At 54.6% G+C, this 19,764-nt stretch overlaps 1 protein-coding gene across 5 annotated transcripts in view; it reads right to left on the bottom strand.

Moving 5' to 3' along the window:
* The window catches only part of COL27A1 (collagen type XXVII alpha 1 chain), a 160,464-nt gene extending 140,988 nt beyond the window's left edge, over positions 1 to 19,476 (bottom strand). For 4 of the 5 annotated variants that reach the window (XM_024252429.3, XM_054520507.2, XM_024252430.3 and 1 more), the window contains exons 1-3: positions 17,492 to 18,049; positions 10,729 to 10,799; positions 3,930 to 5,704 (exon numbers count right to left, since the gene is read on the bottom strand). In XM_024252429.3, coding sequence (XP_024108197.3) covers positions 3,930 to 5,704; positions 10,729 to 10,799; positions 17,492 to 17,553 — 1,908 coding nt within the window. In that variant the 5' untranslated portion in view covers positions 17,554 to 18,049. Of the gene's footprint in view, positions 1 to 3,929; positions 5,705 to 10,728; positions 10,800 to 17,491; positions 18,050 to 19,142 lie in introns of those variants that run through there. The other variant, XM_054520505.2, reaches the window with a different exon arrangement.
* Positions 19,477 to 19,764: the final 288 nt, after the last annotated feature.

The raw sequence follows: 19,764 nt of genomic DNA, 5'->3' as shown, positions 1-19,764 counted from the left end.
CCTGCATTTCGTAAGGATCAAATTCTTTTGTTCATTTCATAGATAGATAGTCACAGAGCACGTGCTGTGGGCCAGGCCCTTAGCTGCGTCTTCCCGAGGGGACGTTTGCAAAAAGTGCAAGCACGGGCAAATGCCAGTGGCCTGATCGTGAATAAATAAGGCCTTGACTCGCCTCCTCTCAGGCGTGGGGCTTCTGTGCAGCTTCTGTGCAGCACTGTGAACCGCGGCCTCCCCGCCCCAACTCACCCAGGGCCAAGCTCAGTTTTTCCATGTTCCCCCCTCCTGGGGCTCCCACAGAGCTCCCTCACTCAGCAGCTACAACTCCTGGCAGGCCTGGGCCCAGAACTCTGTCTCAGCCTCTGCCAGTTGCTCTCGTGCCCTGAACCCCGCGGAGCAGGTTTGCACATGCAGACACAGCCACTGCACCTTTCTCAAACACTGAAAGGTCCCACAGTCATTTCTAAGGGGAGAGCTGTCCCAACACCCTATTTCAGTGGAAGACTGAGCCCTGGGGAGAGGAAAGAATTTCCTCAAAGTCACTCAGCAAAACTAGATAAGATGGCCCAACTTACTTCATTTCTAGTACAGCTGTTTTTCGAGACAGAGTCTCACTCTGTTGCCCAGGCTGGAGTGCAGTGGCGTGATCTCGGCTCACCACAACCTCCACTTCCCGGGTTCAAGGGATTCTCCTACCTCGGCCTCCCAAGTAACTGGGATTACAGGCGTGCGCCACCATGCCTGGCTAATTTTTGTATTTTTGGTAAAGACAGGGTTTCACCATGTTGGCGAACTCCTGGCCTCAAGTGATCCGCCTGCCTCGGCCTCCCAAAGTGCTGGGATTATAGGTGTAAGCCACCATGCCCAGCCTCTACTACAGCTTTATATGCAAATAAAATTTATGCACATTTTCAGGCCACCCTCCCCACCAGAGGTGGGAGTTATTATCATCTTATGTTCTACAAAAACAGGTTCAGCATGGATCAGTCACAGAGCTAAAAGGGGTGGAGCCAGGATTTGAACCCAAGTCTGCATGTGCCCAGACGGGGGACAATTAAGCTCTTCTCCTGGGCAGCTGGAGTTTCTGCTCTGCTGGGCTTAGATCTTGGAAGTATATGGGGGTCGAGGGAAGACAGCAGAAGCCAGAAAGAATGAGAGTTCATTTCATCACCATTCAAAGATGCCTCTTCCATTACATTATTCTGGTATCTGGTGAAGAAGTGACCAGGTTGCCATCTGCTACACAGTGGACAAAGATTCTACCAGCTTCCGGGTTCCTCCTTGGGTGGGGACAGGGGATAGCATGGGGCCTGAGACAGGTATGTTACCCGGGCAGGTTGGTGTCTTCCCCTTGTCCTCAGTAGTCAGGGCTGGAGGAGCAGAAAGAGCCTCGGCCCTGGCCGGAAGTCAGGGACCACAAGTTGCATCCCAGCTCCTTCAGGAACATGCTGGGAGCCTTTGGCGGGGTCCTTTGTCGCTTTCCAACCCCTCTTGGATCATCTGTGGGGCAGGGATGAACACACACAGCCTGCCCTCCTCAACCGGTTTTCATGAGGTCCTAAAAGAGACACCATGCCTGTGGAAGCAGCTCATAAACTTGATGGGTTATCGAATTAGAAGATTCTTTAGGCCAGGCACAGTGGCTTAGGTCTGTCATTCTAGTGCTCTGGGAGGCTGAGGCAGGAGGATCACTTGAGGCCGGGAGTTTAAGACCAGCCTGGGCAACATAGTGAGACCCAGACTCTACAAAAAAGTGAAAAAATCAGCTGGACATGGTGGCACGTGCCTGTAGTCCCAGCTACCTGGGAGGCTGAGGCAGGAGGATGGATTGAGCCCAGGAGATTAAGGATGCAGTGAGCTGTGATCACACCACTGCACACCAGCCTGGGTGATAGAGTGAGACCCTGTCTCTAAAAAAAAAAAAGAAAAAGGTTCTTTAGATGTTGAGCCCTTCCTTTGAAGCCAGGGACAGTAGTGACTCCTGTCTGAAGACCCCAGTCCCCCAGATCTGAGTCCCAGAGCCTCAGAGTGGACACCCAGGGCAGTGGGATGGAATGTGCTAGTCTTGGAGTCTACAGTCTGGAATGTAAACTTCAACTCCGCCTCCTCCATGCTGCGTGGCCTTGGGCAGGTCCTGGCCCTCTCTGAGCGCAATTTCCTCACCTGCCCAATAAGGAAAGTTGAACTAAGTCATCCCCAAGCAACCACTGACTGACCAGTTTCACTTCAGTGCCTCCTCTTTTTCAAAGAGATTTGGCAGGAGACCTCACTTCCTGCTGACCCAGAGCCCCAAGCCCCAGGAAAAAGTATTTGACTCAGACACACAGCAGACCCAAGATTCTATAGAATCTGCCCTGGGCCAGCTCCGCTCCTCTCTCCACACCACACACGTTATTGGGAGGGAGGGCTGGCCTCCTCCTCACGGCTGGGTTGTGCTGTGTGGCCAGAGTTGAGACCATGGACCTCACCATGTCCTGTCAGGAGGGGACAATTCCCCTTTTGACCTCACCGCCATTGAGCCCAGCACACACACAGCGTGGGAAACTGAGCTGTCAGGGCCCCAAGGCACCTGGTGCCAGAGTTGGCCTGGGTTGGCTGGAGAGGTGAAAAGGTTCCTCGTTCTTTCCACAAGAAAGTGGTGGCTCCCAGCTCTCTATGCTGCCAATTTCAGAACACGGAACTTGAGCAGAACGTTGACATAATTGCAAAGCAATGCATACAGTTTCCATAAGTTCGACAATATGGTTATAATAAAGGCGGACTCTCCGTCCTCTTGGAGACAGGCTGGATAAATATTATTCCTAATGATTATTAAAACTCATTAAGTGTGTTTGGAAGGCCTGGGAATTCCCAGCATCTGCCACTGTCTCCGCATTGTGGGGAGGCCTAACCTCAAACACAGAGCCCAGTGGGAGAGCCGGCTTCAGGAAGGAGAGACAGAGGCCACCACACGGTGGTCATCTCCAAGGCGGGAGAACAGAGCAGAGCCCTGAGCCTTCTGGAAACGCCATCCCATCATTCCCCACCCGGAGGAATTGGCCTCCAGCTATGGGAAGGTTGTTGCCCCTAGAGACGGTCCCAGGCAAGCCGGAGGCATCGACCCTGAGACCATCCTGCAAGTCGTGTTCTTTCTTCTCCCTTCCTCTTCCTTCTGGCCCACGCTGACCTTCCGCACCCCAAACTCCTACCAAGGGGTTATAAACCAAACCCCTGCAGGCGCCAGGCAGGCAGGTAACATAAACGGGTGAAAGGACTGGTCGGAAGACTCAGTCAGAAGTGGGGACCAGCACAGACAGGAACGGACTTGTCCTAACGGGGTGGCCCAAGCACCATCGCATCTCCCACTTTCCAAGAGAAGCTGTTTGCTGAGTCTTTTTATAAGAAATCTCTCACATTTTTAAAATGTTAGTAACTTATTGGATTTTTAAAAAAGAACACTGCACGTGCCAAACAAAACATATCCAGAGCTCCCCATGTGTGACCTTTGTCTGCAACTCTCAGACAAGCTGGTGGGCCAGAAGGACCCCTGCTCCATGAGCTGGGAGAACGGGGCTTTGGAAGCTGCTTACTCACTGCATGATCTGGAGCCAGTCAGCTACGGGCCTTCCTTAAGCTGTTCGACCTTTGCAGCTGGGTTAGCAAAGAATAGGCTTGGACCTGGGCCAACCAAAGCCCAGGGATGCTCTTCACCTGGGGGTAGCCACCAGACTTGAGTCTGTCCCAGTGGATCATGAATCTGGAGCAGGGTGGGCAATGATGCAATTAGCAGAGCCAGAGGAGCCGGGGGCCTGGCTGGAGCCAAGGATGTGCCCATAACCAGCTCCCTGCTCTAAGCTGCTCCTTTTCCTGTCTTTACTAGGGGCAACCACTTGACCAATGCCCCAGTCCCCCACTGGAGCTCCAAGCAGCATGCAGAGCCCACTCAGTCTTACCGGCAAACCACAGTCTCCCTTGGGCCCCGGAGGCCCCATCAGCAGAGGGAAAGGCGTAGATCCTGCCAGGTGGAAGAACGAATAGCCACTGCTCGTGGGCCGGGGGCTGGAGGACAGGAATCGCACCGGGGCCAATACCAGGGCCGGGGTGGTCTGCTGACTGGGCTGGGACTGTCTGGGGCTAGGCCTGGTTGTCAGATCGCTCAAGGGGACATCCCTGGCTGCCTTCCCAGTTCTGAGGGGGACGGGCTTCCGGGGACTGCTCTTGGGTCCGGATTTCTTTGAGGCTTCCGATCCAGTGGGCTTCTTGCTTCCAGTGGGAGCTGAGCCAGGAGTGGGGACGGCAGGTGCTGTTCTGGGAGTGCTGGTGCCCGAGGTTGGAGGTACCATCGTGGCTGGTGGCCGAGTAGTCCTGGTAGAACCAGGAGTAGGGGCAGGAGATGAAGATAAAGCAGTAAATGGGGGAGGTTTGTGGGTGCTGGTGCAGGCAGAGGCCGGCTTACTGGCATGGCTGGTTATCTTGGCCTCAGTCCGAGCTAGTGTGGGAATGGGTTTTTTAGAGGAGCTGGTGGTAGGAGGTAGGGGCCGGGTGCTGGGCGGTGGGGGCCTGGGCATTCCCGGGTTCCTCTGGATGGGCTTTTCTGTGGGACGGGAGACTTTGGCAGGAACTGGACGGGAAGTAGGTGGCACTTGCTTCTGAGTGGGTGGGGCTGACTTTGTAAATGAAGATGGAGCTGTTTTCTGGGTAGGATGGGGGCTTTTGACAGGGACAATTGAAGTAGAAGGGGCTGAAGGCTTGGTAGGGAGGCTTTTGGGGATTTTGGTGGCTGTGATCTTCTGTGATGGTTGAGCGGCCGCAGGGCGAGGTGTTCTGGTAGAGCTGCCAACAGAAGCTGGGAGCATGGGATCAAGTGAGTTACTGGCTGACAGCTTGGCAGGTAGCAGTGGGGTTTGGGCTGGGCCTCCCACCGCGATATGCTGGTGAGGGTTTGTGGGGCTAGTCCTTTGGGGCTTGGTGGGCGTGGCGGGCGCCACAGTCCCCCTGGATCCCCTGCCTGCTGGCAGTGACCCCAGGGCTGGTGTGGCAGTGGTCAAGTTCTCCAGGCCTAGCAGGGCGAGGTCGGACTGGAAGGTGAAAGGTCTGCCAGAGTCTTGGGAGAAGAGAGGTCCCAGCGGGGACTGGTACGTGTCAGCCTGTCCACACTGCTTCCTCAGGTGGGTACAGTAATTGTGAGCGACCTGCGTCACAGGGTAGATACTGAACTGGCACAGAGCACCTTCAAACTGGACTGCATGCGGGTTCATCTTCCCAAAGAGGAAGGCGCCCCCAGGGTCGAGTGCAGGGTCCCTGTGGAAAGGCAGCAGGACAGGCACCCGGCGCTGCCCGCAGGCAGTCACCAGAGTGACTGTGCGGCCTCGGAGCTCGAGGGCCAGGTGGTGCCAGTGCCCGTCGTGCATGTCGAGGTCGAAGGCCACCGAGCGCCGGGACCCGAGGTGGACGACCGTCTTGCCGGGGAGGAACTGCAGGCCCAGCTGCAGCTTGTGTTTCCGGCTGCGGACAGCGAAGAGGAAGGCATGGTTCACCCGGTGGGAGCAGAGGCTCAACACCAGCGCCAGCTCTGTGCCCAGGGCGGCAGGAATGACGGTGCCCGTGGGAGCCTGGAGCCGGGCCCGCTGCGTAAAGATGAAGCCCGACTGGAAAGGAATGACTCCCGCGGGTGCAGGGCTCCCGGCCTTCGTCCAGCTGAGGCCCAGCCGCTGGAGGACGTCCACATCTGAGAGGGAGGGAAAAGGGGAGAGGACGCAGTCAGGGCCTGCTCCAGCCTGCCCCACCCCCTACCCCCTAAGGGGCACAGGCAATGTGGACAGTCCACCCACAGCTACCTGGTCCTTTGTTCATTCATCTAAAAATAACGCCGCCCCACGGTGGTGGCTGAGAGGGCAGCGTTGGAACTATCCGGCAGGGATTGTGACCCCTTATCTGGCTGCATAATCTTGCATATTGGGGTTAAAAAACAGACTCTGGAGCCAAACTTCCTGAGTTCAAATCCTACCTCTAACACTTACCTATCTTGTGACTTTAGTGCCTCAGTTTTCCCATCTATTAAATGGGATAGTAACAGCCCCAACCTCAGAAGGATGTAACAATTACATGAGTGAATACATTTTTTTAAGTGCCTCGTCAAAAGAAGCCCTTTCAAATAATAACTAATACTAAAAATAATGATAATCACCAAATGCTGTTGCTGAGAGTGTTAGAGGCTGCCCAACAATGACATGTTATACTCCTTTTTCTCCATCTGGAAAGCCGTCTCCTCCAGGAAGCAGTCCCATAAGTGAGGGACCAGGATGACAAGAATAGACCTGTCACCAGAGCTTGGTAAGGATGTCCCAGGGTCTGACAGGTTTCACCATCTCCTCAGGGACCCACCCATTCCCCTTGCCACTCCCCAGGTGTCTCTAGCAGGCCAGGGGGCTGCTATCTGCTATCAGAAGGGTGATGGCATTTCTGCTGACTCCTCCTCCTCCCTGCAGGGCTCTGGGGAGAGGAGAGGAAGCAATCAAAGCATCCCTGCAACCTCTGTCCTCTGGCAAAGCGTATGGATATCTGCTGTGGTCTGGCCAGGTCACATCCGCCCAATAATTATGTCAGCAGGGCTTGCCAGAGCAAAAGCAAAAGGAGGGCTTCCAGAGTGTTTATGGAAAGGCTTCCTGAGCTTTCCCCTCCCAGGTCATTAGACCCCTTCAGTCAGCTGAGCTGCCAGTGTCGGCAAAGCAGGCTCCTGAGCTCTGACTCAGCAGGGAAGGAAAAGCTGCCTCTGGAATCTGAGTCTGGGTCAGGTCCTCAGGGCCCTTCTCCTGAGCTCAGAAAGATAGGCCCTGACTACTGAATGCTCTCTCCCTGTCACCCCCTGCAAAGGTTGTGCTGGGAGCTGAACATAACACTTGGCATTTGGCCTTCAGCTGACAACTGGGGGATGGATGGATGGATGGATGGATGGATGGATGGATGGATGGATAGATGGATGGATGGATGAATGGATAAATGGATAGGTAGATGAATAGGTGGATGGATGGATGGATGGAAGGATGGATGAATGGATGGATGGATTGATGGATGGATACATGGATGAATGAAAGGATGGATGAGTAGATGGATGTATAGATGGATGAATGACTAGATGAATAGATGGATGGATGGATGGATGGATGGACGGATGGATAAATGAATGGATGGATGGATAGAAAAATGGATGGATGGATGGATGAATAGATAAATGGATGGATAAATGGGCAGGTGAACAGGTAGATGGATGGATGGGTGGATGGATAAATGGATAAATAGATGAAGGGATGGAAGGATAGATAGATGGATAGATGAATGGATGGATAATGGCTGGCTGGCTGGATGGGTGAGTGGATGAATGAATGGATGGACAGTTAGATGAATTGGTGGATGGATGGATGGATGGAAGGATAAATGGATGGATGAATGGATGGATGAATAGATGAAGGGATGGATGGATGGATGGATGGATGGGTGGATGGATAGATGGATGGATAATGGCTGGCTGGCTGTATGGGTGGATGGATGAATTGATGGATGGATAGGTAGATGAACTGGTGGGTGGATGGATGAATGGATGAATGGATGGATGGATGGATGGATGGAAGGATGGATGGATGGATGGATGGATAAATAATGGCTGGCTGGCTGGATGGATGGGTAGGTGGATGAATGGATGGATGGATAGGTAGATGAATTGGCAGATGGATGGATGTATGATGGATGAATGAATAGATAAATGGATGAATGGATGGATGGGTGGATGAAAGGGTAGACGAATGGATGGATGGATGGATGGATGGATGGATGGATGGATAAATGGATGGATAAATGGATAGTAGATGAATAGGTAGATAAATGTATGGATGGGTGGATGGATGGATGAATGGATGGATGGATGGATGGATGGATAGATGGATGGATGGATGAATAGATGAATAGATGGATGCATGGATAATGGCTGGCTGGCTGGCTGGATGGATGGGTGGGTGGATGAATGGATGGATGGATAGGTAGATGAATTGGTAGATGGATGGATGGGTGAATGGATAGATAAATGGATGAATGGATGGATGGGTGGATGAAAGAGTAGATGAATGGATGGATGGATGGATGGATATTGGATGGATGGATGAATGGATGGATGGATGGATGGATGATGGATAGATAAATGGATGGGTAAATGGATAGGCAGATGAATGGTTGGATGAATGGATAGAAAGACAGTTCCCTGGGGGAAACTGAGAACCTGAGTGCTGGCAGCATGTTATAATGGTTCTATAGCAGACTCTGGAGTCAGAAAGCCAAAATTTAGAGCCTGAGAAGACCAGCAGTGAGCCTCAGTTCCCTCCACTGTAAAACAAGGCTATAAAGAGCTCCTACACCATAGGGTTGTTAGGAAGATGAAATGGTCATCTTCCTCATCATCTTCACCCAAGCCCCACACTGAGTAACTCTGCTTGAGTGTCTTACTGACCCTTGGGCCTCAATTCCCTGCCTGTAAGACAAGAGAAACAGATCTTGAGATAGCACAGGATTTACAATGTTCTAAGAATTCTATAGCTCTGTGTTGCTGGTTCAGGTTGGCTTGAGTTTAAGACCTTTATTCTTCCTTAGGACCCAAGGGGCTTTCATTTCATTTCAAACTCCTCTTTCCCATCCTTTCTCCCATCTGTCTGTCCTCAGGTTCTAAGCTAAAATAAACTACTGATTAAGGATTCTCTTAGTGGTATATGTTTTAATCACTGAAACCCTCATATTATCATGAAATACTATTCACTATTATTCACTATAAAGTGGGACTTAGAATGGGAGGAGCCATTTGGTTGGACAAGAGGTAAGGGCAGGAAGCCACCTGGTCCTTCCTTTAGTCCCCGCTCAACAACCCCTGGAGGGCCCCTCAGGCCTGCTCACATCTCTCTCCACACATCGAATTTAGGGCTAACCTGCACTCACCCAAAGAGAGTCACAACTGGCTGGGCCAGGCAGCACGGGTAAGGTTTCCCCTATCCACTGGGTGTGTTTCTAAGCTGACAACCAGCAGTCTCCAGGTGTCCCCCAAAGACCATCTGCAGCTAAAGGGCAAAGTCTCAAGCCCTGACACCTGGCAAATGTGACCAGCACAGAGCTGCTGTGAGTCTGACCACTGTGAGCCCTGCAGGGCATAGGAAAGGGCTGTTCTTGCCCAAAGTTTTCAGGTAACTAATTAACAGCAATAAGAAAAACTAATACTTGTTGAACACTTACTAGATACCAAGTACTTTACAGGCATGATCTCACTTGATTCTCTCAGCAATCTATGGAGCAGGTACTCTTTATTATCCTCACTTTATAGAGGGGGCTCAGAAGAGTCAGAGGGAATAACTTGCAGCTTAAAAAAGGCACAGCCAAGGTTTGAACCCAGGCCACCTGACTCTGGGGTCTTTGTGCTTAGCCATGATGCTATTCTGCCTGGGGCCTCCCAGGCTTGTTGGAAAGCAGGGTGGAGACACATCCAGCATCCCATCAAGGGTGAAGAGATGGGGGACAGGGGAATGAATTCAGCCCAACGCCAAGATAGAAGGAGCCTGCCAGCTGGCCCCCAAAAGATCCCTTTATTACATAAAACTGGCTCTACACAGCTCCAGCCTCTCCCCAACCCCCCGCCCCAGTGACTGACTCAGGACTCTGGACAGCTGTTCACCTACTTTGTGGGGGAAACAGCAAGCCTGGAAAATATGACATTTGCACAAAATGTTGCTGGGCAGCAGAAGTCTCTTCCGGGCACAGCCCTGCCCTCCCAGGGGCCCAATCCCTGCCGAGTGGCCAGGTCAGGCCATAGGGACTCCCAGCGTGCCGGGCTGCCTGCCCTAGCACACGGGCTGGGTGTGAAGGCGGGGGAAGGGCAGCTATTTTCAGAGGCATGCGGCTGCTTGACAAACAGATGTGGGAGAGGTTTCAGTTTCCCTGGGCAGATGTGGAGCCAGCCCATCACTGCCCCGGCTCCCTGGACAGCCCCTCAGGGATAGGAGGGAAAAGCAGGATCTCACGGGAAAAGGAAGATGGGATCCCAGGCTTGGGCCATGACAGTTAATGCTTAATGCTTTTTTTTTTTTTTTTTTCTTAGCAGTTCTTAGAGCACTTATTGGACGAACAGGGACAACTGAGGCTTAAAACCGGAGTAACTTACTCAAATTTTGCCCCAGAAAGGAACACAACAATCACTCTTCCACATTTCTGCACAGAGTCCTTCCTACCCTTTTACAAAAACTTCAAATGCGATTTTGTTGTTTTTTTTTGGGGGGGGGGACGGAATCTTGCTCTCTTGCCAGGCTGGAGTGCAGTGGTGCGATCTGGGCACACTGCAACCTCTGCCTCCTGGGTTCAAGCGATTTTCCTGCCTCAGCCTCCCGAGTAGCTGGGACTACAGGCACCTGCCACCACACCCAGCTAATTTTTGTATTTTTGGTAGAGATCGGGTTTCACCATGTTGGCCAGGATGGTCTCGATCTCCTGACCTTGTGATCCACCCGCCTCGGCCTCCCAAAGTGCTGGGACTGCAGGCTTGAGCCTGGCCTCAAATGTCATTCTTTCAAGCCTAAAGAGAATTTGCCAATTATCATCTCCATTCTACTGATGGGAAAACTGAGGCATTGAGTTCCAATTACGGGCACGGCTGCCTCCTACCCCTGAGTTCTCAGGCCCCTTCCGTTCTCCTTTGTCTCCCCCTGGACAAAGAGAAGAGAGAATTACCTTCAGGAGCTCCTTGGGTGGAGGCCAGGTGACAGGCAAACGAGACTAAGATCCAGGAGAAGAGAAACCCCCTAGAGACCAGGAGACACAAGCAGAGGCGGCATCAGCTTCCACTCCTCACGCCCGGATCTGGCCGGGGAAGCTGGGAGTGGACACCAGTCCCAGTCTCACCCCAGTCCTGCCCACGGGAGGCAGGAGGCCAGGTGCAGGCTCTAGGACCCCATCAGAGCAGCAGCCCACTCTTCCCGGCCTCCAGGCACAGCCTCTCAGTGAGGACCTGCTTACATAGACAAACACAGCCTCGCTTTTCACAGATCAATTAGCCAACGTCAACGGGGAAGAAGCAGCGCATAGAAAGCCCTGCCCTGGTCATTGGAACATCTAGGGTCCAGCTCAAAATCTGATGCTGACTCACTGAGCAACTGGGGCCAGCCCCTCCCCTTCTCTGGGCCTCAGTCTCCCCATCTGTACTACAGCCTTGTGATCTTGAGACCCTTCCCCAGACCCCAGCCAATGGGCAGCAGAGCCAGGGGTGAAAGGTCAGCAGGAAGACCAGGTTGGTCTGCTTGGGAGACCAATCCCCACACAGGGCAGGAGAGAGGAGACCCCTTAACCAGAACCAGTGCTGTGTGAAGGCAGCTCCCGACTTGGCTTTATCCTAATGGAAAGTGGGAGAAAGAAAACAGAGGGGACGAGGGGGAGTTAGACAGAGCCAGGTGCAAACCTGGCCTTGTCACTTATCAGCTGTATGACCCCAGATGAGTCGCTCAGCCTCTCTGAGCCTGTCTTGTCTTCTGCAACATGGGCTGATATTCTCTATCTCACAGGCCGGGCATGAGGATTCAACAAGCTCATGCATGGCAAGGGCTCAGTCTGCTGCCAGCCACAAAAATACTCCCCTAGACAGTCCCCACTGTCCCTACACTCTAGGGCCAGGAAGGGTTAAAGCTCTGCTCTGTGGCTCTTGCCAAGATGGGCAAAGGCAATGATACAATTTCACCTTCCTGTGGGAGCAGCCACCAGTGACACCCGAACCCACCTGGGGTATCTGATCCCCAGGCAGGCAGAGGGGAGGCTGGCACGTGGCCAGAGACAGGCGGGACGCAGGCAAGAGAGCTGTGTCAGGTGGGCGGTGAGGGCTAAGGCTGGGACAGACAGGCCCAGGATGCATTTCCAAGAGGAAAGCTAGGATGGCGCGCTTCTGCGGAATCATGTAATCTAGGAAACCTGTCTGCCAGAGTTGATAACTGGAACCCTAGGTTCTTCCCAGACTCCCTGGGCACCTTAGACGACAGCTTCTGTCACCGTGGGCATGGTGAAGACACTGGTGATTACATGCCCATAGCATCCCTCCTTCCTGCTTGCTCACCTAGGCATGGACTTAGAGGATCCTACATGAATCTGGATAAATCTAAGTTGATCCCGAGAATTTCATCTGCCATGCCAGTGACTGGTTTAGGCATGCATATATGACCCAAATGTGGCCAATGAGAGGTGAGGGATGCCTGTTAGGGACCCTGGGAAAGCATTTCAAAGGGACAGAGAAGGTTTTCTTCAAGCCTCTATATGTTGTTGAGTAAGGACATACTGCTCGGAGCTGCTGCAGTCATTTTGGGCACATAAGGTAACAAGCCCCATGAGCACATGAGGATAGCAGAATAGAAAAATAGTGGGTGTCTGAAGACACTGTTGGGATGCTGAATTCACCAACCCTAGTACTGCTCCTCCTTGAGGCCTCTTGATATGGGAATAACCCCCCTTATTGTTTAAACTATTTTGACTTGGGTCTTCAGTTACTTGCAGCATAATGTAAACCAGCTGAAACAGCACTCAGACGCCAATGATGGCCCCCTGAATGCAGTCTCCAGCTCTGGGCCTTTGCACATGCTACTCCCATCATGTAGACACTACTCCTTTGCCTGGTCAGTTCCTACACATCCATTAGATCCCAGCTTGGGTGTCACCTCCCGCAGCTCACCGCACATGCCGCACTACAGCAGGTCTCACATGTGTGGTCATTGTCTACTCTCCTATTTCCCTGTCTAGACGAAGTCTCTAAAGGGCAAGGATGCCTGTCTTATTCACTCTTTTTTTTTTTTTCTTTTTCTTTTTTTTTTTTTTGAGACAGTCTCACAATGTTGCCCAGGCTAGACTTGAACTCCAAGGCTCAAGCTATCCTCCCACCTCAGCCTCCCGAGTAGCTGAGATTACAGGCATGTGCCAACATGCCGGGCTTATATTTCCAGCCCCTGGCAGGCACATAGGAAGTGTCCAGTATATTTTTATAAGATGAATTAATATTACCTGATATTACAGGACTCTAGACTTTAAAAAACGGCCGGGCGCAGTGGCTCACACCTGTAATCCCAGCACTTTGGGAGGCCGAGGCGGGCGGATCATGAGGTCAGGAGATCGAGACCATCCTGGCTAACACAGTGAAACCCCGTCTCTACTAAAAATACAAAAAAAAAAATAGCCAGGCGTGGTGGTGGGCGCCTGTAGTCCCAGCTACCTGGGAGGCTGAGGCAGGAGAATGGTGTGAACCCGGGAGGCGGAGCTTGCAGTGAGCCAAGTTCGTGCCACTGCACCCCAGCCTGGGCGACACAGCGAGACTCTGCCTCAAAAAAAAAAAAAAAAAATAGATTTAAAAAAGTGTCTTCCCAAAGCCTTAATTCCCCTGCTCTGACTTTTTCCAGAATTGCTCCAAGATAATCGTTGGTCCTTCCTCTTCATCCTATCCAATCTGCTGCCACTGTTGTGAGAATTGCCTTTTTCATGGGGCCGGGCCCCCAGCTCACCATGGGCAACGACTAAAGGTCAAAGTGTCAAGCTGCCCTGGGGTTGCCTGGGGAGAAGGGCAGGGCCAACCTTTGTGGCATGACTTGCTTACTTGAAGCAAATGGCAACAGCATGAGCTCTGGAGAGAAATAAAAGGCAGTTTTGTTTAATTACACAAACGGAGAATACCAAGGCTCAGGGAAGGCAGGTACTTCCATCCTGGGCAGCGTCTGGGCTCATAATTTTAGTAGTATTTCCCACACCCACCAGGGACATGCTTTCTAGGAAATTGGCCAGATACATTAGGGAAGAGCTGTCCCCTGCATCCCAGTCTTGACAATCCAGAAAGCACAACTGTATACCAAAACTCTGAGAAATCCTGCAATAAAGAATTTGATTGTACTTTCTGTCATTCAGCAGTCCCCAAATTTAGAACTCATTTTTTCCATGAATGCCTCCTCAGAAGAGACTACCCCTTGCTTTCCTGTGTTCCTGCGACCCCACTAATTTCTGTTCCATCTCCTTCCAGCCCCCTCTCTTCCTGGCCCTTGTCTGGCACCTGCCCTCACTCCTTAAGTCCTTCATTGGATTATGTCGCATACCAAACTTCCTAGGAAGTTTCCCAAACTGATAAAGAAAGGCGAGGTGGGGAAGAGAAGGTACAAAAATCACACGTCCTTCTTGGTCAATTTCCCTGGCTACAGCTATACCAAAGTGACTACTCTGCAGAGAATTAGAGGGCAAATCCTTGTAATCCCTGAAAATCAGGAGAAAGAAATCTCACAGGAGACATGGAATCAGAATCTTCTCTTCAATTAAGCTTCCTAACACCATGGCTTCCAACTTGAGGACTTCAGCCCCGAAGGCCTATTACAAAAGTATTCAACCTCCGTTCATTCTCCCTGACAAATGCAGCTGACCCTCTTGGAAATGGATTCTGTGTGCACTTGACCCATAAACTTCCCAAGTATAGAGCATGTCAGAGTGGGAGGAGGCCATTTAAGATCATCTAGGGGTCAGATTCTAGTCCTCTCTCTCCCTTCTTTGAAAAGATGCGTAACTGAGGCCCAGAGAGGGAAAGTTACTTGCCCAAAGCCACACGGTGCTTCAAGTCTGTGACTTAACAGATAGTCCTTTTCATTTGACCTGTTCTCCATGGAGCAGAAATTGGAGACTTGCGGGCACTTCCTACTTGCCAGAGACCGGAGCCCCAGCCTTCACCAGCAGGAACAGAGATGCAACCCAGGCAGCCAACGAGCCATCTAAGTCAGCTCCAGGCCTGGAAAGTTGGCTCTCAGAGGGAGGCCCTGCCGATTCTTTTGCTCCCGTTCCAATCCTGTTTAGGCTACTGCTAATCACGTTTAGTGCCTGTGCTGGCTCAGGGCTTTGTTCTTCCAGACTTCTGTTTTCACCACTTGTCTTGTGGGCCTTGTCTCTGCAAACCCAGGGCTCCAGAATGTGGGGAGGACCAGAGCACAGAGGCCAGGGAGGCCAGCAGGCAGCCGAAACGGGAGCCGCGAGGAAACGTCTCATGGAAACATCGTCTGGCCACACAGCCCTCCAAGGAGGAAACCCAGGTGTTCCTATGCCCTTGCAAAAGGCCCTCTGCCAGTGCACCAAATGGGGCTACTCCTGGGTAACTACACTGCCAGAACCGGCAGCCTGCTTGGATAGTTTTCTTCCATCCTTATTACCTGGAAACACACAGGATCTTGGAAACCCACACCAGCTTCAACAGTCACTGAAGGCTCTGAGCTGATACCCAGGCCACAGAAACCCACAGGGAAAGTGGCCCTGTGGACACTAGGCTTGGCTGTTCACGCATGGGATAAAAGCTGAAAAGGGAGCTAGCTGGAACTACAGCTCATCAAGTGGGATGGACCTGTCCCACCTGCCTCCATGGACTGGCCAGACCCCCTGTGCCCAGACGGCTATGCCTGGGCTTTCTTCACAGCTTCCACGTGCTCCATGGGAACACAGACAGGTCATCGTCTGGATAGGATGCAGCCCAGAACTTTCCCATTGACTCACACACCCATTCAACATGAAGGGAATAATACAAATACCAGCTGCCATTTATTGAGCCCTTATTATATGCCAGGCCCTGTTCTAAGCCCTTTACAAGCATGGTCCTGTTCATCTTCACAAAACCTAGCCAGCTGGGAATAAGGAGCCGGTTTTGTGGAAGAGAAAAACAAGCAGCAGAGTGGCTCACGCAAGCTGGCGCAGCAGAGTTAGGATTCAAACTCGAGCCTGCCTGATGGCAAGCCTCGTGGCCCTCCTGTGGTGCCACCTGCCTCTCACCAACATGATTCCATGAGTGTCTCATTGCTGTCCCCTACCAGTGGATATGGTACTCTGCGTAGCCAAGCCAGGCATGTGGGTATCAAGAGGGTCCCTGGACAGAGACGGAGGAGAGAAAATGCCAACAAAGAACCGGGGGAGTGTGCTCAGAAAGGGACACAGACCCCCAGGAGGCTGCTGGCTGCTGAGGGTCCGCAGGGCCGGTGGAGGCACAGGACAGGGAGAATGTTCTGAGTACAGGGAGGAAACAGAAGGAGGCAGAGGCCAGGGATGTGTCCATAGACATGACATGGAGTTTGGTCCGGCCAGAAGGGTCCAGGAGCAGAGGTATGCTGGAGAGCAGAGGTATGCTGGAGCCAGAGTGCACATGATGCAGGACAACGTGATGCCAAGGGAGGCAGGGAGGCAGGAGAAGGCAGAGACTGGGCCTCCGAGCAGTGTTGACTGCCCACTTGCCCAAGCTGGAGCCCCACCATGGGGTGCTCGCCTGGAACCACTTTTCTGCCCAACTGCTGGCATCTACCCTGGCGCAGGGTCTTCTGGAGAAAATGAGTCAGCAGTGTGCTCACTGGTGCCGTGTGTGTGTGCGTGTGTGTGTGTCTGTGTGTGTGTGTGTGTTGTGGTGAGGGGGTGCGGGGCGGGGGAATCGCAAACAGCGAGCTTTTTCCAAGACATGGGGAAGAAAGGAGGGGGTGTCATCCCGCGGACTCCAGCTCAAAGGGGGCAGGGCCCAGCTACAGCCCTAACAGCCTCTGGGGAGTGTCCTGGTGTCCTGGGGGCAGGATGGAAAGAGAGGAGCGCCGTCCACAGGCCCCAAGGGGCTGCTTGTATGCTGCTGGCTCCCACACACACCCACACGCTGCGCCGGCTCCAGCACAGGCTCACTCTCTCTTACAACTCCTACTCCACACGCTGGGAATCCCGGCCTCTGGGCCCCAGCTCCGCGCAGCCGCTCCTGGGAGAGTCCCTGCCCCTCTCCGGCCCTGTCTCCCGATCTGTACACTGAGGGGTTCCGCACAGCGATCGCCCAGGGCCCTTTCTGCTCTGACATGCTGGCTCTCACTTTTTCTCTCTTACACACGTGAAAGGGAGAGGAACCGAGAAGCAGGAAACACAGACACACAGACCCAGGCCGACTCACACACACACGCGGAGATTTCCAGAAACGCGGGGACGTGCAGAGCCACACAGACACGGAGACAGGAGCAGAACCCGAGACCTGGTGACCTAGAAACTTGCGGACAATTTCACAAGAACAGATAGAAACGGAGACGTACAGGCTTGGGACCTGCAGACACCGAGACACCGGAACACACCGAGACGGCCCCAAACGGAGACCCCCCTCCTCCCCCAAGCATCCAAAAAGCCCCCCTCCGCACCCCGCTGGCCGCTCCAGGCGCCACCACCCACCCCCACCCCCGACCCCCGGGCTGGCTCTGCCCCCGCCCCAACGGGATCGGGCAGCCGGGCCAGGCGCGGCAGGGCGGGCAGCGCTCGCCAACTCTCGCCCGGCCGGGGGCGCAGCCCCTATTAACCCTTGGCGTCCCGCCTCGCGGGGGCGCAGGAAGGGGCAGGAAGCTGACGTTCCGCTGGAAGCGACCGCATGGCGGGGAACCCCGGCCCTCCCCGAGATTGGAGCAGCAGGAAGCTAGGGAGGGGGCGTCCCCGAGTTCGTACTCACCCCCCGCGCGCCGCCGCCGCCGCCGCTGTGCCTCGGGCCCCCCGCGCCGATCCCGCTCCCATGGCAGGCCCCTACTTCATGCTCCCGAGCCCGGGGGGCAAGTGTGGGCGCGCCCCATGGGGCCGCCAGCCCCCCGCCCCGCCGCGCCAGGCCGGCTCAGAGCGCGCGGCCCCCGAGCCCCCAGCGCAGCCCGGCGCCCAGGGGCGCCTGAGCAGGCAGGCAGCGCGGCTGGGGCCCCGCGGGCGCCCGCGCCAGGCCCATGGTCCCAGGAGTCCGGGCGCCGCGCTCGCCCCTGCCTCGGTCCTTTTCTGCTTCCACCAAAAAGGAAGAAGAAGCAAGAAAAAGAGAGAGAGAGATGATCAAACTTTTGGAGGCGGGCTGCTGGCGGTCCCCGGAGGCAGAGCAAGGCCGGGTGAGGGCGCGCGGAGGGCGGTGGAAGCTGCCTCCCCGCCGGCCTGGGGGAGGAGAGGAAAAGGAAGGATTTGGGGGAAATGAAGGCGATTTAAAGTCTCGGCCCGCGGTGGCTCTCCACCTTCCCTCCTCCCCGCGCCCGGCCGCCCTCTGCTGCCCCCTGCTGCCCCCTGCCGGCCGGAGCCAAGGATACAACCTCAGCTGGCCCACTACAGCCCCGATGGGACACCCGCCCCCCTCCCCCTTGTATAGATGGGGAAACAGATTCACAGAGAGGAAGGGGCTGCCCAGGGCTTCACGGTGATTTGATCACCGTTCTGAGACTGGGAACTTCTGACTGGTGAGGCTGGGGGTCCTCCAATGGGGGGTTAGGGTAGGGGAGAAGGGCCAAATTCTACTCCTGGAAGAAACCCACAGTTTCAGAGACGGAGCTAGGACCAGAACTTGGTGTCCAGACGCCCACGACAACCAGTATCGTGACCCCCACCGCCCACCAAACGTTTGCGCTCCCAGACTCGGAGCGCCCTGGAGAACATACAGGGTGGGCTTGTTAAGGGTTTGCCACCCTCTCTCTCCCTTCTGTCAGAAATTGGAATCTAACCGCACCCCACCACCACCACCACCACCAACCACGCACCTCCCCAGAATCGACAAAAACTCCCTCGGATCCCATACGGGAGCTAAGAGTTGCACACCTTGGCCCCTGGGCAAATTCTCACACCCAAAACCCCAGTCCAGCCCTGGGACCACAGCTCCCTCCGCCTCTACCACCTCTTGCCACTCGTTCACGAGCAAAGTTACACTTATTCACCGGTGCACACACACACTCTCACACGTATCCACGCTTTCCCCAAACTCAGACACACGCTCACACCCGGTCACATGCAGGGACAGCCAGCCACCCACCCTTCCTAGGTTCACACGAAACGCATCCTCAGATATCTGGGCTCAGGCGCACGCTGATACTCTACACTCGCAGAAGCATGCACACAGATGCTTACACAGGCACAAATGCACGCTATCCTGGCCATATCGCCCCCACACGTGTACACACCCCAGGTGCACACACGCGCGCACACCTTCACTTGCACACAGCTCTCCGAGAGTGCCCACCGCACATGTGCACACACGCATTCACTCCTCACGCGTGTACCCACCTCCCCATACGCGCACACTTTAGGCGCGCACACACACAGGCACATAACACTTCGCAGCGCTCCAGGAGCCCCCAAGCACTTACTGGGTTCCTAAGTGCGAGGCTGGCCGGTCGGTCCTTCCTCCGGCGCCTAACGGCATTTGTATTCATGGGTCCCCGCAGCCGTGGGCGCGGGGGCGGGGGGGCGAGGTCCCCTTCCCTAAACGGGGCGCGGGCGCGCGGAGCGCAGCGGCACCGGGAGGGGCATGGGCGCGCGGGACTGCGTCGCCGACCCGGTCCGCCTGCGCTCGAACTTCGGCCGCTCTGCGTCCAAGGGCTCCGACGCGGGCTCCGAGAGCTGGGGGCGGCTCATAGGTGCTGGGGCCGCGGCGCCCGCCGGGCCTTTTGAAGTCTCCGCTGGGGGCGGGGAGGGGGCGCTGAAGGCGGCCTTTTAAACCCTGGCTGCACGCGGGCTCGGTCGAGCAAGGTGTCTGGTTTCAACAAACTTTAGGAAAAGTCCCAAGCCGAGAGAGGGGAGGTAGGGGGGTGGGGAGAGCTGCATAGCTGTGCGCTGCTTCCTGCAGAGGGCAGAGCACCCATGGCTGCCAGGAGGGAGGCCAGTCGTGGGACTGGGGAACTGGCAGGCTGCTGGCCGGCGCGTGGAACCACCCCCGCCACCCCCGCACCCCCAATGTTGAACCAGAGTTCTTAACTTCCATGTGCACGA

Source organism: Pongo abelii, chromosome 13 (genome assembly GCF_028885655.2).
Source record: "Pongo abelii isolate AG06213 chromosome 13, NHGRI_mPonAbe1-v2.0_pri, whole genome shotgun sequence".
Taxonomy (NCBI): Eukaryota; Metazoa; Chordata; class Mammalia; order Primates; family Hominidae; genus Pongo; species Pongo abelii.
This window is presented reverse-complemented; position numbering and strand designations above follow the sequence as displayed.